The following is a 19,321-nucleotide window of genomic DNA, read 5'->3' as shown; positions in this document are numbered from 1 at the left end:
CATAACGTGCGAGTTACCATCGGTAGGTAAGGGGTCGGAGTTAACTCATTAACATACCGTGTGAGTTACCATCGGTAGGTAAGGGGTAGGAGTTAACTCATTAACATATCGTGTGAGTTACTATAGGTAAGTAAGGGGTAGGAGTTAACTCATTAACATACCGTGTGAGTTACCATCGATAGGTAAGGGGTCGGAGTTAACTCATTAACATATCGTGTGAGTTACCATCGGTAGGTAAGGGGTAGGAGTTAACTCATTAACATATCGTGTGAGTTACTATCGGTAGGTAAGGGGTCGGAGTTAACTCATTAACATACCGTGTGAGTTACCATCGGTAGGTAAGGGGTAGGAGTTAACTCATTAACATACCGTGTGAGTTACCATCGGTAGGTAAGGGGAAGGAGTTAACTCATTAACATAACGTGTGAGTTACCATCGGTAGGTAAGGGGTAGGAGTTAACTCATTAACATACCGTGTGAGTTACCATCGGTAGGTAAGGGGTAGGAGTTAACTCATTAACATACCGTGTGAGTTACCATCGGTAGGTAAGGGGAAGGAGTTAACTCATTAACATAACGTGTGAGTTACCATCGGTAGGTAAGGGGTAGGAGTTAACTCATTAACATACCGTGTGAGTTACCATTGGTAGGTAAGGGGTCGGAGTTAACTCATTAACATATCGTGTGAGTTACTATAGGTAGGTAAGGGGTAGGAGTTAACTCATTAACATACCGTGTGAGTTACCATTGGTAGGTAAGGGGTAGGAGTTAACTCATTAACATACCGTGTGAGTTACCATTGGTAGGTAAGGGGTAGGAGTTAACTCATTAACATATCGTGTGAGTTACCATTGGTAGGTAAGGGGTAGGAGTTAACTCATTAACATATCGTGTGAGTTACCATCGGTAGGTAAGGGGTAGGAGTTAACTCATTAACATATCGTGTGAGTTACCATTGGTAGGTAAGGGGTCGGAGTTAACTCATTAACATAACGTGTGAGTACCATCGGTAGGTAAGGGGTAGGAGTTAACTATGTGGGGATAATAATATGTGGGGATGTAAAATAAGGGAGATATAATTTTTTTTTGGGATATGAAATATATTATAAGATATCTAAATATGTGAAATGTATGGAGATATCAAGGGAGATAGGTCGTGTCATATAAATGTACATTGTATATGAAACAGTAACGAAACTAAATGGATTCTACAGAAAATCAGGTGATGTGATTTGTTTTTGGCAGACAAGAAATAACCTCACTTCAGTGTTTCAACTTTGGGATGGACCTATAAAAAGTATAGCTGGTAAGTGTATTTATGTAATTACTGCAAATAAAAACCTATGGTCTGTTTTCTTACTTTTAAAAATGGAATTAAAAAGAAATTTTCATGCGATTTCAATTACAAAAGTTAATTCAGTTTTATCGTAGTGGTGAACTAAAAAGGAAATAAATAAATAATTAATTAAACAATAAAGTAAACATTCTGTGTTTCAAATACATGTACATATTTTTTCTTGTTTGTTATAGCTTACTTCGGAAGTAATGTAGCGTCCTATTTTGCTTTCCTGCGAGTCTTATTTTATATCAACATCGCCACCGCGTTTGTCATGTTCGCCTTTACAACACTACCACACGTGAGTATTTACAACAACGTCTTTATGGCGCTTGCTGTGTAACCTGAGTTTCAGTGCAGTAAACCGTATATGTAAATTCGTTAGATACTTTACTCAATCTCTTGGGTAACATCGTTGAAGACCTGTTCATGTCTGTGGTCGTAGGTTGTTTATTATCTTGACATAATTATCTGGTTGCTCACCGTCAATGGTAGAAGTTTCAATGATACCTTGGGCATAATATATACATACTAGTATATATAAATCAATTAATCCACAAAATTATTCTTTTTAATGAATCTGTTAACAAATAAAAGGTCGGTTTTTGTTTGTTAATTTTCCTTTAAGAATCCGTCAAAAAGAGTGTGATTTTTGGGGGATGGTCTCCTCCCCCGTGATGGTTTATTTTACATCTGTTTACCGACAGTAGTATTTTTATTGTAGTATATTACAAACAAACGTCATTTCGAAAGGACCACGCTTCACACTTAATAGTAATAGAAGGTGTATGCGACGGAAGAGTGGGCTTAATTCACATTTGTCCGTGAAGTGTGAAAGGTGCGGCTTCTATGAGGAATTTGAACATCCCTTTTATGGTTTTATCTTTGTAGGAATACAGTAGGGATTGTCCTATGCGCCATTTTTACGTCTTCATTCGCGATCTCTCTGATTTGTTTTCAGTATAGGGACCAGAGAAATAAAATCAAAACCGTGTCTGTATTTAAAATATGTATCCAATTGATTTGTAGATAAAACGTACAATAAAAATAATTCATAGTCTCCATGATATGATTGATATGATGTTTTGTTTTCTTTTAAAGTTGATAGACAAAGACACCGACACCAATCTAACGATCTCTGGAACGTTTGTAAGTAAGGCGTTATCACTGTGACGTTTGTAAGTAAGGCGTTATCACTGTGACGTTTGTAAGTAAGGGGTTATCACTGTAACGTTTGTAAGTAAGGGGTTATCACTGTGACGTTTGTAAGTAAGGGGTTATCACTGTGACGTTTGTAAGTAAGGTGTTATCACTGTCACATTTGTAAGTAAGGGGTTATGAGGGGGTTATGGGCCAAATAGCTGGTAAATATACTGTACCAAATCACCCTTGCTGTTTGTATCTCTCTAGACGCCCGTGCTATACGACCCTAACCGTTGATGTCCCAATAGGCGTCCATATATGGCCTTAGGTGTTGGTATCCCCTAGACGCCCGTACCATATGGCCTTTGCTCTAAGTGCCTCCCTATACGCCCATATTATATGACTCTAGCCTTTGGTGTCTCCCTATACGCCCGTACCATATGACTCTAGCCTTTGGTGTCTCTCTATACGCCCGTACCATATGACTCTAGCCTTTGGTATCTCCCTATACGTCCGTATTATATGACTCTAGCCTTTGGTGTCTCTCTATACGCCCATATCATATGACTCTAGCCTTTGGTATCTCCCTATACGCCCGTATTATATGACTCTAGCCTTTGGTGTCTCTCTATACGCCCGTACCATATGACTCTAGCCTTTGGTGTCTCCCTATACGTCCGTATTATATGACTCTAGCCTTTGGTGTCTCCCTATACGCCCGTATTATATGACTCTAGCCTTTGGTGTCTCCCTATACGTCCGTATTATATGACTCTAGCCTTTGGTGTCTCTCTATACGCCCGTACCATATGACTCTAGCCTTTGGTGTCTCCCTATACGTCCGTATTATATGACTCTAGCCTTTTGGTGTCTCCCTTTACGCCCGTACCATATGTCCCTAGTTGTTGGTGTCTCCCTATACGCCCGTACCATATGACTCTAGCCTTTGGTATCTCCCTATACACCCGTACCATATGACTCTAGCCTTTGGTGTCTCCCTAAACACCCGTACCATATGACTCTAGCCTTTGGTGTCTCCCTATACGCCCGTACCATATGACTCTAGCCTTTGGTGTCTCCCTATACGTCCGTATTATATGACTCTAGCCTTTGGTGTCTCCCTATACACCCGTACCATATGACTCTAGCCTTTGGTGTCTTCCTATACGCCCGTACCAGATGACTCTAGCCTTTGGTGTCTCCCTTTACGCCCGTACCATATGCCCCTAGTTGTTGGTGTCTCCCTGGACAACCGTAACATATAACCCTAGTTGTCAATGTCTCCCTATACCCATACCACATGGCCCTGGTTGTTACATGTACAAGATCGTTGAACCTTAAATATCAATCAGATAAACAAAGAAACAAACAAATAAACTGTGAATTTCCTTTTGCGTAGTTCACTTCCTTTCTGGGGTTAACCTGTCTGAGCACGACCCCTTGTGGTACAGTTATGAAACATGAAGCTATTTAAACCTTACCAGTCAGTGGGTGGTGAGTGGTGTTGATAAGGTGATATTGTTATTTATTACACGTTTCCTTTCGTAACAATATGTTTTCCATGTCTAAATTCTTACAAATGTTGGCACGGGTTTAGAGCATGTGTACGCAAAATATATAAAGTTTTCCATTGTTTTTAAGTTGTAAGTACGCCAGCCATTGTTTGAGTTGTAAGTACACCTCCACTCTTTGAGTTATAAGTACGCCTCCTTTTGTTTTAGCTGTAAGTACACCTCCCTTTGTTTCAGATGTAAGTACACCTCCCATTGTTTTAGATGTAAGTACGCCTCCGATTGTTTTAGCTGTAAATACGACTCCCTTTGTTTGAGTTATAAGTACGACTCCCATTGTTTGAGTTATAAGTACGCCTCCCTTTGTTTGAGTTATAAGTACACCTGCCATTGTTTTAGGTGTAAGTACGCCTGCCATTGTATTAGTTGTAAGTACGCCTCCCTTTGTTTGAGTTGTAAGTACGCCTGCCATTGTTTTAGTTTTAAGTACACCTCCAATTGTATTAGTTGTAAGTACACCTCCCCTTGTTGTAGTACGCTCCCCCCTCCCCATTGTTTTACTTCAATGCAATAATTTCTTGAACCGAAGTAGGGTTCACAATTTCGTCATAGGGTTCACAAGTTCGTCATATCACGTATCTGGTAATACTGGGGTCAAACAGGCTAAAAGAAAAACAAAGATAAAAAAGAACCATTGTATAATGTGAAAATGTTACAATATATTTTTTTTTCAGGGTGAATTATCCGGAAGCCTGATGTTTTACGGGGCGTACAGTAGCCAAATGATCAATAATTACGGACACCCATTGGCTTATCTCCTCACATGGCTGGCAGTCAGCTTGACAACTCTCGTCGTGATTGGTGTGAGGTATTTTATTTATTGACATATATTCGTAAACTTTTATGATATCAAAACTGCTAGGCGACATCTAGGCCTACAGGAAAGTCGAGATTTCAGTGATTCTAAGTGTGTTTTAGTGATTGTGTAATAAAACAAGCATATCATGGGTGTCTGTACAATAATCCAGAGTATTTGACTACTAGAACCGAGGGTAAACTATTCTAGACTATTGCAGGGACACACATGATATATTTGTATAATATTAAGAATGCTTGTTGGCCCGGATGGAAGCGCGCGAGGGTCTTACTGTGTAAGGAAACCGGAAAACCAGAGGAAAACCCACGTGGTCGGGCAGGTGACCCCATACCTTTTCACGTCCGATCGAGGAATCGAGCCCCTGCCGCCTAGGTGAAATACAAGTGTGTTACCACTGTGCCACCCGACCACTCTCACATATCCCCACGCCTATACCAGCATAAACACAAGCGATTATCAGCACTTTCATAACATTTCACTAAATTGATTCTTTTATTGCTTGTTGTGTGTTTATATATGTACGCCTTGTTGATATATGCCATGGTTTGATGCTTTAATGATCTTTTTTGGTACAAAATCCACAGACTATACGCGATATATGTGTATTCACAGTTCAAAATGGTATTGCTTAGGGTTATCGTAACGCCTTTTTCGCGGCGCTGATTATTCATTTGTCGGTCAATGAAACAAAGTTTAACGGATGGCAGAGTGGTAACACACTTGCTTTTATTGGCGGCCGGGGTTCGATTCCCCGATCGGATGTGAAAGGGTATCTAGTTAACTGCCCGACCACGTGGGTACACCAGTTTTTTCCCACACTAAGACCCGTCGTATAACTTGTTTCACAGTTGTTAAATAATGAAATGAAATAATAATGATGACTTGTCTCACTCGCAATATTTTCTATAGAAATAACGATATAGAAAGTATAATTAGCCCAATGCTTCAAACGCGGAAAGCACGAAAATAGAATTATCGCTAAACTGTATATGTTTACAGGATATTTAAAGTTCTCACACATTCTGATATATATTTGATAAAATATTAAGGGAACTGCCCTGTAGGGATATTGGTCTCCAGGGGAGATTGTTAATTAGGGATGGTCTCAAGAGTAGTTTGCTGAATGGGGGTCGTCTCAAAGGCAGACTCGACAACATGTATGGGCGTTGTCTGATATATTTTATTGTTTCGAATAACATTTAATGGTTTGGCTCATCTTTTATACATAATGTATATATTCAATAAAAATGCAGTAGTACAGCAGATTCTTCACGAAGGAATACAAGCCAATATTTGTTTTTTTTTTGCTGGGTTTATCGCCACGTAAACAGTCAGAGTTATTTTGAGACTCGATCTCCTTGTAGTAGCTGATGACTACATCACTGAACAACATACGAGAGGCCTGTCGTATGTCATCGAGAGCAATTCAGGTAAAGTGTCTTGTTCAAGGACACAACCATTACAACACAGACAGGCCCGTCTCTCTTACCGACTGAGATACGAGGGCTGATTGATATGTTGTGAGCCTCATATTGAAGGATTTGAATTTTGCCGGACATATTGTATTATCTGTACACTTTTCCCAGCCGTGTTTAAGGGCTTCCATGCCACTTTAATAGAACTCCTTTTCTTGGCCGTTCAGAAAGTCATCCACTGCATGTACGCCGTCAACATCGGACTGAAAGTGGGTGCCAGAAATAGCTTTTTTCAGTTTTAGAAATAGATGAAAGTCTGATGGAGCGAGATCAGGTGAAAAAGGCGGATCAATTTAAAACCACAATCGTGAATGGCAGCTATGGCAATGGCAGACTTGTGAACAGGAGCATTGTCCTGATAGAAAAACACACCTTTAGTGAGCTTTCCGCGGCGTTCAAATTTAGTATTTTCCCGTAACTGCCTCAGAAGTGAAGCATAATATGTGTCATTGATTGTTTGTCCATTTTGGAGAAAACCGAGGCCATAACCTGGGAAGCTTATGGAATAGTTTTTGCCTTCTTTTGCGGGGGAGAACCAGGGTGCTTCCATTGTTTCGAATATTGTTTGGCCTCTGGGATAAAATAATGGACCCATGTTTTATCCATAGTGACAAATCTCTTTAGAAAGTTGGCAGGATCTTCCTGAAAAAGGTTTAGATTAGCACGCGATAATGTGCGGCTGGTGTGCTTCTGATCAACTGTCAGAAATCTTGGTACCCATCGGGCCGAAAGCATTCTCATTGCAAGATCTTCGGTCAGAATGAAATGTACTTTCTCCTGTGAAATACCAACTCTACTGGCTATATATCTTACTGTGACTCGTCTGTCATTCATAACAATATCATGAACATTATTGATCATTTCTAGGGTTGCAACATTGACAGGCCTTCCAGGACGGGAGTCATCCTCAAGGCTCTGTCGGCCTCGCTTAAATTCCGCAATCTACCTTTTCACTGTAGCATATGAAAGGGCATCTTTCCCTAGTGTTACTACCATAATCATTATGGATATATCCTTAGGTGTAAAACCTTTTTTATGCAAATATTGGATTGCTGCTCTTCGTCCATTTTACAAAAGCCGCTTGACTTGTTTACTAAACTAACCAAATGAGACCAATCCTTGGGTACACGGTAAAAAACATTGGTGTTTTCATTGAATGTACGTGTTTTGTTCCTTTCCAGTTATGTTTCTGTGCTATCCCAATATTCACAGTCGCTCCCTATGTCCAGTTTGACCACTCGATTAAGTTGGGAAACCCCCTCTAAATTTAGCGCGGAAATTATTTTTAAATCATCACGTGACTGTTTTGAAATCGAGACATTTTCCTCCGTAAACACAAACATTTCATCTGGGTTAGTTGGATAACAATGTTATACACTGTTTAAATGTTTTAACACGTTCTGCATATATTACGGCGTAAATATTTATGTGTATATAAGTGTTAGCCCTGTGCACATAGTAGTGAAAACAGTATTAAATAGACATAGCTGCGAAATAGGAGCAGCGTACGTATTCACTGTTCGCTTGTTTGAACTGCCCCCATCTACTGTACTGCTTCCCAGTGTAATTCTAGGATTGTATTTGACCATTTGGTCATTCTTCTCTTTGTTGCTGAAGCTCTTACCGTTTCAACCGCGGTCGACTCACGCGGGACGCCATTTTTGTTTTCAAGTGTTGTAGCTTGTTGTGCGCATGCGTTATATCGTGTATGACACAAAATTTACATATCCAGACTGTTGATCAACGAATTGTGATTACCTTTTTAGAATTAATAATTTATGTTTTTATGTACAGATTTCATCAAAATCAAATTGTCGTCGTTCATAAGGTTATATTTTTAAAATATATACGCATACGGCAATAATATGAAAAATAATGCAAAATAAAAATTGGTTTACCGTTATATCCCTGTAATGACATTTGCTATTGGACACGTCTGTCTTTTATTTCAGTATGAACGTCCGTTATAGACGTAGTAAATTAGCTGTTACGGACGACAATTATGACTTCTCTCATCGGACGTTCTGTTCCTGGGACCATGGGATCACTACAAGGACTGGGACACGTGACCACATCCGGGAATTCACAATGGAACTTAAGGTATTGTTATGTATCCTGGGCAGTTTCCGGAATTTGAAATGGATTCTGATTTAAAGCTTGGAATTTTGTGTTGGCCTATAATTTATGATCAATATTATGATATTGAGTGTTTCAATTTTCTTTTTCTTCTGGACAACATTTTATGATGGTGAAGATGAAAATGTGATTCGTTTAATCCGTTGCTAAGGAACATATCTAAGAATTTAACCCTGGAAATGGTTGGTAGATTTAAACAAAATTTTAAGTCATTAAAATGGATATTTGCATCAATCATGATATATCTGCAGCTCTCTCAATAAACAATAAATGCTCTCTTATTCGTGTTTGCTGATACAGGCGATAACAATACGAATTAGTTGTGGAAATCGGAAAAAAAAAGGAAAAAAAAAAAAAAAAAAACCTACGTGGGGCAGTTGCCAGGTACTGACTGTAGGCCGGTGGTTTTTCTCCGGGTACTCCGGCTTTCCTCCACCTCCAAAACCTGGCACGTCCTTATATGACCCTACGTTAAACAAAATAAAAACAAACAGCCGCAATAGACATCTATTACGTACATTATATACAATGAAACGAATTTGGATGTCAATAGAGTGAAAGAAGAGACAGATCGGAAGTGCAGGGAAATATCAATGATATCATAAAGCAATTTTGATCATTGACAACAATACATTGTTTTAAAATATAATATATATACATGTAATATAATATATAATATATCTGCTTGAATACTCCAGCTACTTTCTCAAATTATGCATCGTCTTGTTGGTGTCAATTGATTATTGTAGTGAACGGAGGTTGACTTTCTCTTCCTCAGCTTCCCTATAAAGTCAGTAGTTTATGGGTAAATATAATTTGGAACAGGCAAATACGAAAAATTTCTAATAAAATCTCAAAACAAAATAATAAACAATATAGAAAAACAATTATGATTACAGGAAAAAATTCGCGAGGATCAAAGTCACAAAGGGAAAGCTTTGACAACAATGTAAGTACAGATTTTTTTTTTATCTTTTTAAATGATTAAATATAGAACTGAAAACATTGAATTTTTATCAAAAATTATTGTTGCTGTATTAAATAACAATAAATAAAATTTCAATGTATTTTCGTTAAAACGTTTTCCTTTTTCAGTTTTGAAATTTAATTATGAAGAGAAGGTAATTAAATCATCATCTTTAAATAAACCCCATTGGTTATACATATGTATATCGATAGACCAAAGTATCTAGGCAGGCCTGGTTGTCCTACAATACCTGTCAACAGTCTGTCCGTCGGCATCCTTGTTTCCGGAGATTATATCAGAATCAATATTGCCAAACTTTTTGAAGCTTAAGATGGTGTTGCAATGTGATTTGCATAAGTATAATACTAATTTTAAAAGTTCCTAATATTAAGTTCAACGTCGTTGTTAATTGGAATATATCTGAGTATCCGAAGACAAAGATTTGAATTTCCTGTCGTAGTTGTACTCGATGAATATTTATATATACCAAAAATACTCGTCTTACTGTATCCTATTGTATTTTCTAGTTGTTTATATATCATGTGATGGTATGTGTATTATCTGTGTCTTGATAAAGGGGTGGATTGCCTCGAAAATTTGACATTGTTCATGTCCACACTGTTAGAATTATTGTCCCATATTAACATTTGAAGTAATTCGTATCCTGCAGACACCCCTTTGTAAGGATCCAGTGTTACCCGGATTATTACCGTTAATATTACTTCTTTGACCCATATATATATTGTAATAAATACGTCATAGCAGACCTTTTAAAAGGCCAAATTTTATTAAATGCGGATCTGCAATACAGATTTAGAATATATGGTGGGCCCTCACTCACGTGTCAGTAATCTAACCTAATCCAAAAATATATCTAACGCGTCATGGAGATAAAATTGTACTTCTAAAAATATAGAAATGAAAAGCCGTGAAAAACGTTTGAGGATAATTGGGTGTTTAAAACATGTACGTCATAGGAGGAGTGCTGCCTTTCAGATTGTCTAAATGTTTGACGACATTCCTGCTGTCTTTTTTACAAGTAGTTGTATATTCATCTATCGAGAGATCGCTGAAAAACAAACATCCTTTTCAAAGTCGTAATTAAAGAATGATTGATTTCAATGTGTAATGAAAATGAGTAGAGTGAAAAATACGATCTCTCTGACCATGTCCGGACTGATTCAGTTTGATGGTATTGCAAGCCAAGTTGTCAGTTATTCGCGGAGCAATGTTGATCCAGTATTTTACCAAATTATATAGTTGCTTTTTTTGTTAGCATCAAACATAGCAGTGCTACACTGGGGAAATTATAGCTTAAACACGATAGTATAAAGGATATCTAATATGTGTATGCGATATATGTTTATAAGATATCTTACTTAAAGTTTATAAGATATCTCATAAAAGATATGTTATATGATTTATAAGATATCTTATAAAGAACGAGACTCTCGTGAGACCGGCAAACCTAAAAGCTCGAGAATGACTGCTCCCTCTGTCAGGTAACTTTTGTTTTGTTGGAAGCCTTCCTGAACATGGCAATTATAAATCTGTTTCAACCTACTATTATATGTACATTTTTTGTAGTTTCAGTTTCATCTCGGCTCCTTCATCGAGTGGAGGAGAGTTTATTATCTCAAATTCATTGTCGTTCTTTATAAGATATCTTATAATCGAATTACGTGTATATAAGATATCTTATATAACACAGTTTGACGGTGTCTATATCTCTGACCTTGTCCGGACTGACTCAGTTTGATGGTGTCTATATCTCTGACCATGTCCGGACTGACTCAGTTTGATGGTGTCTATATCTCTGACCATGTCGGTCTGACTCAGTTTGATGGTGTCTATATCTCTGACCTTGTCCGGACTGACTCAGTTTAATGGTGTCTATATCTCTGACCTTGTCCGGACTGACTCAGTTTAATGGTGTCTATATCTCTGACCTTGTCCGGACTGACTCAGTTTAATGGTGTCTATATCTCTGACCATGTCCGGACTGACTCAGTTTAATGGTGTCTATATCTCTGACCTTGTCCGGACTGACTCAGTTTAATGGTGTCTATATCTCTGACCTTGTCCGGACTGACTCAGTTTGATGGTGTCTATATCTCTGACCTTGTCCGGACTGACTCAGTTTGATGATGTCTATATCTCTGACCATGTCCGGACCGACTCAGTTTGATGGTGTCTATATCTCTGACCTTGTCTGACTCAGTTTGATGGTGTCTATATCTCTGACCTTGTCCGGACTGACTCAGTTTGATGGTGTCTATATCTCTGACCTTGTCCGGACTGACTCAGTTTGATGGTGTCTATATCTCTGACCATGTCCGGACTGACTCAGTTTGATGGTGTCTATATCTCTGACCATGTCCGGACTGACTCAGTTTAATGGTGTCTATATCTCTGACCATGTCGGACTGACTCAGATTGATGATGTCTATATCTCTGACCTTGTCCGGACTGACTCAGTTTAATGGTGTCTATATCTCTGACCTTGTCCGGACTGACTCAGTTTGATGGTGTCTATATCTCTGACCATGTCCGGACTGACTCAGTTTAATGGTGTCTATATCTCTGACCATGTCGGACTGACTCAGATTGATGGTGTCTATATCTCTGACCATGGCCGGACTGACTCAGTTTAATGGTGTCTATATCTCTGACCATGTCGGACTGACTCAGTTTGATGGTGTCTATATCTCTGACCATGGCCGGACTGACTCAGTTTAATGGTGTCTATATCTCTGACCATGTCGGACTGACTCAGTTTAATGGTGTCTATATCTCTGACCATGGCCGGACTGACTCAGTTTAATGGTGTCTATATCTCTGACCATGTCGGACTGACTCAGTTTGATGGTGTCTATATCTCTGACCATGGCCGGACTGACTCAGATTGATGGTGTCTATATCTCTGACCATGGCCGGACTGACTCAGTTTAATGGTGTCTATATCTCTGACCATGTCGGACTGACTCAGTTTGATGGTGTCTATATCTCTGACCATGTCCGGACTGACTCAGTTTAATGGTGTCTATATCTCTGACCATGTCGGACTGACTCAGATTGATGATGTCTATATCTCTGACCATGTCCGGACTGACTCAGTTTGATGGTGTCTATATCTCTGACCATGTCGGACTGACTCAGATTGATGATGTCTATATCTCTGACCTTGTCCGGACTGACTCAGTTTGATGGTGTCTATATCTCTGACCATGTCCGGACTGACTCAGTTTAATGGTGTCTATATCTCTGACCATGTCGGACTGACTCAGTTTGATGGTGTCTATATCTCTGACCATGTCCGGACTGACTCAGTTTGATGGTGTCTATATCTCTGACCTTGTCCGGACTGACTCAGTTTGATGGTGTCTATATCTCTGACCATGTCCGGACTGACTCAGTTTGATGATGTCTATATCTCTGACCATGTCCGGACTGACTCAGTTTGATGATGTCTATATCTCTGACCATGTCGACTCAGTTTAATGATGTCTATATCTCTGACCATGTCCGGACTGACTCAGTTTGATGATGTCTATATCTCTGACCATGTCGGACTGACTCAGTTTAATGGTGTCTATATCTCTGACCATGTCGGACTGACTCAGTTTGATGGTGTCTATATCTCTGACCATGTCCGGACTGACTCAGTTTAATGGTGTCTATATCTCTGACCATGTCGGACTGACTCAGTTTGATGGTGTCTATATCTCTGACCATGTCCGGACTGACTCAGTTTAATGGTGTCTATATCTCTGACCTTGTCCGGACTGACTCAGTTTGATGGTGTCTATATCTCTGACCATGTCCGGACTGACTCAGTTTGATGGTGTCTATATCTCTGACCATGTCGGTCTGACTCAGTTTGATGGTGTCTATATCTCTGACCATGTCCGGACTGACTCAGTTTGATGATGTCTATATCTCTGACCTTGTCGGACTGACTCAGTTTGTTGGTGTCTATATCTCTGACCTTGTCCGGATTGACTCAGTTTGATGGTGTCTATATCTCTGACCATGTCGGACTGACTCAGTTTGATGGTGTCTATATCTCTGACCATGTCGGACTGACTCAGTTTAATGGTGTCTATATCTCTGACCATGTCGGACTGACTCAGTTTGATGGTGTCTATATCTCTGACCTTGTCCGGACTGACTCAGTTTGATGGTGTCTATATCTCTGACCTTGTCCGGACTGACTCAGTTTGATGGTGTCTATATCTCTGACCTTGTCCGGACTGACTCAGTTTGATGGTGTCTATATCTCTGACCATGTCCGGACTGACTCAGTTTGATGGTGTCTATATCTCTGACCATGTCGGACTGACTCAGTTTGATGGTGTCTATATCCTGACCATGTCGGACTGACTCAGTTTGATGGTGTCTATATCTCTGACCTTGTCCGGACTGACTCAGTTTGATGGTGTCTATATCTCTGACCATGTCGGACTGACTCAGTTTGATGGTGTCTATATCTCTGACCATGTCCGGACTGACTCAGTTTAATGGTGTCTATATCTCTGACCATGTCGGACTGACTCAGTTTGATGGTGTCTATATCTCTGACCATGTCGGACTGACTCAGTTTAATGGTGTCTATATCTCTGACCATGTCCGGACCGACTCAGTTTGATGGTGTCTATATCTCTGACCATGTCCGGACTGACTCAGTTTGATGGTGTCTATATCTCTGACCATGTCCGGTCTGACTCAGTTTGATGGTGTCTATATCTCTGACCATGTCGGACTGACTCAGTTTGATGGTGTCTATATCTCTGACCATGTCGGACTGACTCAGTTTAATGGTGTCTATATCTCTGACCATGTCGGACTGACTCAGTTTGATGGTGTCTATATCTCTGACCATGTCCGGTCTGACTCAGTTTGATGGTGTCTATATCTCTGACCATGTCGGACTGACTCAGTTTGATGGTGTCTATATCTCTGACCATGTCGGACTGACTCAGATTGATGATGTCTATATCTCTGACCATGTCCGGTCTGACTCAGTTTGATGGTGTCTATATCTCTGACCATGTCGGACTGACTCAGTTTGATGGTGTCTATATCTCTGACTATGTCGGACTGACTCAGTTTGATGGTGTCTATATCTCTGACCATGTCGGACTGACTCAGTTTGATGGTGTCTATATCTCTGACCTTGTCGGACTGACTCAGTTTGATGGTGTCTATATCTCTGACCTTGTCCGGACTGACTCAGTTTAATGGTGTCTATATCTCTGACCTTGTCGGACTGACTCAGTTTGATGGTGTCTATATCTCTGACCTTGTCCGGACTGACTCAGTTTGATGATGTCTATATCTCTGACCTTGTCCGGTCTGACTCAGTTTAATGGTGTCTATATCTCTGACCATGTCGGACTGACTCAGATTGATGGTGTCTATATCTCTGACCATGGCCGGACTGACTCAGTTTAATGGTGTCTATATCTCTGACCATGTCGGACTGACTCAGTTTGATGGTGTCTATATCTCTGACCATGGCCGGACTGACTCAGTTTAATGGTGTCTATATCTCTGACCATGTCGGACTGACTCAGTTTAATGGTGTCTATATCTCTGACCATGGCCGGACTGACTCAGTTTAATGGTGTCTATATCTCTGACCATGTCGGACTGACTCAGTTTGATGGTGTCTATATCTCTGACCATGGCCGGACTGACTCAGATTGATGGTGTCTATATCTCTGACCATGGCCGGACTGACTCAGTTTAATGGTGTCTATATCTCTGACCATGTCGGACTGACTTAGTTTGATGGTGTCTTTATCTCTGACCATGTCCGGACTGACTCAGTTTAATGGTGTCTATATCTCTGACCATGTCGGACTGACTCAGATTGATGATGTCTATATCTCTGACCATGTCCGGACTGACTCAGTTTGATGGTGTCTATATCTCTGACCATGTCGGACTGACTCAGATTGATGATGTCTATATCTCTGACCTTGTCCGGACTGACTCAGTTTGATGGTGTCTATATCTCTGACCATGTCCGGACTGACTCAGTTTAATGGTGTCTATATCTCTGACCATGTCGGACTGACTCAGTTTGATGGTGTCTATATCTCTGACCATGTCCGGACTGACTCAGTTTGATGGTGTCTATATCTCTGACCTTGTCCGGACTGACTCAGTTTGATGGTGTCTATATCTCTGACCATGTCCGGACTGACTCAGTTTGATGATGTCTATATCTCTGACCATGTCCGGACTGACTCAGTTTGATGATGTCTATATCTCTGACCATGTCGACTCAGTTTAATGATGTCTATATCTCTGACCATGTCCGGACTGACTCAGTTTGATGATGTCTATATCTCTGACCATGTCCGGACTGACTCAGTTTGATGATGTCTATATCTCTGACCATGTCGACTCAGTTTAATGATGTCTATATCTCTGACCATGTCGGACTGACTCAGTTTAATGGTGTCTATATCTCTGACCATGTCGGACTGACTCAGTTTGATGGTGTCTATATCTCTGACCATGTCCGGACTGACTCAGTTTAATGGTGTCTATATCTCTGACCATGTCGGACTGACTCAGTTTGATGGTGTCTATATCTCTGACCATGTCCGGACTGACTCAGTTTAATGGTGTCTATATCTCTGACCTTGTCCGGACTGACTCAGTTTGATGGTGTCTATATCTCTGACCATGTCCGGACTGACTCAGTTTGATGGTGTCTATATCTCTGACCATGTCGGTCTGACTCAGTTTGATGGTGTCTATATCTCTGACCATGTCCGGACTGACTCAGTTTGATGATGTCTATATCTCTGACCTTGTCGGACTGACTCAGTTTGTTGGTGTCTATATCTCTGACCTTGTCCGGATTGACTCAGTTTGATGGTGTCTATATCTCTGACCATGTCGGACTGACTCAGTTTGATGGTGTCTATATCTCTGACCATGTCGGACTGACTCAGTTTAATGGTGTCTATATCTCTGACCATGTCGGACTGGCTCAGTTTGATGGTGTCTATATCTCTGACCTTGTCCGGACTGACTCAGTTTGATGGTGTCTATATCTCTGACCTTGTCCGGACTGACTCAGTTTGATGGTGTCTATATCTCTGACCTTGTCCGGACTGACTCAGTTTGATGGTGTCTATATCTCTGACCATGTCCGGACTGACTCAGTTTGATGGTGTCTATATCTCTGACCATGTCGGACTGACTCAGTTTGATGGTGTCTATATCCTGACCATGTCGGACTGACTCAGTTTGATGGTGTCTATATCTCTGACCTTGTCCGGACTGACTCAGTTTGATGGTGTCTATATCTCTGACCATGTCCGGACTGACTCAGTTTGATGGTGTCTATATCTCTGACCATGTCGGACTGACTCAGTTTGATGGTGTCTATATCCTGACCATGTCGGACTGACTCAGTTTGATGGTGTCTATATCTCTGACCTTGTCCGGACTGACTCAGTTTGATGGTGTCTATATCTCTGACCATGTCGGACTGACTCAGTTTGATGGTGTCTATATCTCTGCCCATGTCCGGACTGACTCAGTTTAATGGTGTCTATATCTCTGACCATGTCGGACTGACTCAGTTTGATGGTGTCTATATCTCTGACCATGTCGGACTGACTCAGTTTAATGGTGTCTATATCTCTGACCATGTCCGGACTGACTCAGTTTGATGGTGTCTATATCTCTGACCATGTCCGGACTGACTCAGTTTGATGGTGTCTATATCTCTGACCATGTCCGGTCTGACTCAGTTTGATGGTGACTATATCTCTGACCATGTCGGACTGACTCAGTTTGATGGTGTCTATATCTCTGACCATGTCGGACTGACTCAGTTTAATGGTGTCTATATCTCTGACCATGTCGGACTGACTCAGTTTGATGGTGTCTATATCTCTGACCATGTCCGGTCTGACTCAGTTTGATGGTGTCTATATCTCTGACCATGTCGGACTGACTCAGTTTGATGGTGTCTATATCTCTGACCATGTCGGACTGACTCAGATTGATGATGTCTATATCTCTGACCATGTCCGGTCTGACTCAGTTTGATGGTGTCTATATCTCTGACCATGTCGGACTGACTCAGTTTGATGGTGTCTATATCTCTGACTATGTCGGACTGACTCAGTTTGATGGTGTCTATATCTCTGACCATGTCGGACTGACTCAGTTTGATGGTGTCTCTATCTCTGACCTTGTCGGACTGACTCAGTTTGATGGTGTCTATATCTCTGACCTTGTCCGGACTGACTCAGTTTAATGGTGTCTATATCTCTGACCTTGTCGGACTGACTCAGTTTGATGGTGTCTATATCTCTGACCTTGTCCGGACTGACTCAGTTTGATGATGTCTATATCTCTGACCTTGTCCGGTCTGACTCAGTTTAATGGTGTCTATATCTCTGACCATGTCGGTCTGACTCAGTTTGATGGTGTCTATATCTCTGACCATGTCCGGACTGACTCAGTTTGATGATGTCTATATCTCTGACCTTGTCTGACTGACTCAGTTTGATGATGTCTATATCTCTGACCATGTCCGGACTGACTCAGTTTGATGGTGTCTATATCTTTGACCTTGTCCGGACTGACTCAGTTTGATGGTGTCTATATCTCTGACCATGTCCGGACTGACTCAGTTTGATGGTGTCTATATCTCTGACCATGTCCGGACTAACTCAGTTTGATGATGTCTATATCTCTGACCATGTCCGGACTGACTCAGTTTAATGGTGTCTATATCTCTGACCTTGTCCGGACTGACTCAGTTTGATGGTGTCTATATCTCTGACCATGTCCGGACTGACTCAGTTTGATGGTGTCTATATCTCTGACCATGTCGGTCTGACTCAGTTTGATGGTGTCTATATCTCTGACCTTGTCCGGACTGACTCAGTTTGATGGTGTCTATATCCTGACCATGTCGGTCTGACTCAGTTTGATGGTGTCTATATCTCTGACCTTGTCCGGACTGACTCAGTTTGATGGTGTCTATATCTCTGACCTTGTCCGGACTGACTCAGTTTGATGGTGTCTATATCTCTGACCATGTCCGGACTGACTCAGTTTAATGGTGTCTATATCTCTGACCATGTCCGGACTGACTCAGTTTGATGGTGTCTATATCTCTGACCATGGCCGGACTGACTCAGTTTGATGGTGTCTATATCTCTGACCTTGTCCGGACTGACTCAGTTTGATGGTGTCTATATCTCTGACCATGTCCGGACTGACTCAGTTTGATGATGTCTATATCTCTGACCATGTCGGACTGACTCAGTTTGATGGTGTCTATATCTCTGACCATGTCCGGACTGACTCAGTTTGATGGTGTCTATATCTCTGACCATGTCCGGACTGACTCAGTTTGATGATGTCTATATCTCTGACCATGTCGGACTGACTCAGTTTGATGGTGTCTATATCTCTGACCATGTCCGGACTGACTCAGTTTGATGGTGTCTATATCTCTGACCATGTCCGGACTGACTCAGTTTGATGATGTCTATATCTCTGACCATGTCGGACTGACTCAGTTTGATGGTGTCTATATCTCTGACCATGTCCGGACTGACTCAGTTTGATGATGTCTATATCTCTGACTATGTCCGGACTGACTCAGTTTGATGGTGTCTATATCTCTGACCATGTCCGGACTGACTCAGTTTAATGGTGTCTATATCTCTGACCTTGTCCGGTCTGACTCAGTTTGATGGTGTCTATATCTCTGACCATGTCCGGTCTGACTCAGTTTGATGGTGTCTATATCTCTGACCATGTCCGGACTGGCTCAGTTTGATGGTGTCTATATCTCTGACCATGTCCGGACCGACTCAGTTTAATGAT

At 41.0% G+C, this 19,321-nt stretch overlaps 1 protein-coding gene across 1 annotated transcript in view; it reads left to right on the top strand.

Moving 5' to 3' along the window:
• LOC117344727 (transmembrane channel-like protein 3) overlaps positions 1 to 19,321 on the top strand; it is a 37,790-nt gene that overhangs the window by 2,367 nt on the left and 16,102 nt on the right. Inside the window, exons 5-10 of the mRNA XM_033907556.1 lie at positions 1,246 to 1,306; positions 1,531 to 1,637; positions 2,438 to 2,485; positions 4,725 to 4,858; positions 8,295 to 8,442; positions 9,378 to 9,427. Of these exons, the coding sequence (XP_033763447.1) occupies positions 1,246 to 1,306; positions 1,531 to 1,637; positions 2,438 to 2,485; positions 4,725 to 4,858; positions 8,295 to 8,442; positions 9,378 to 9,427 (548 nt within the window). The remainder of the gene's footprint in view (positions 1 to 1,245; positions 1,307 to 1,530; positions 1,638 to 2,437; positions 2,486 to 4,724; positions 4,859 to 8,294; positions 8,443 to 9,377; positions 9,428 to 19,321) is intronic.

The sequence above is a fragment of the Pecten maximus genome, chromosome 16 (assembly GCF_902652985.1).
Source record: "Pecten maximus chromosome 16, xPecMax1.1, whole genome shotgun sequence".
Classification (NCBI taxonomy): Eukaryota; Metazoa; Mollusca; class Bivalvia; order Pectinida; family Pectinidae; genus Pecten; species Pecten maximus.
Note: the sequence above shows the minus strand (reverse complement) of the source record. Positions and strands in the feature narration are given on the sequence as shown.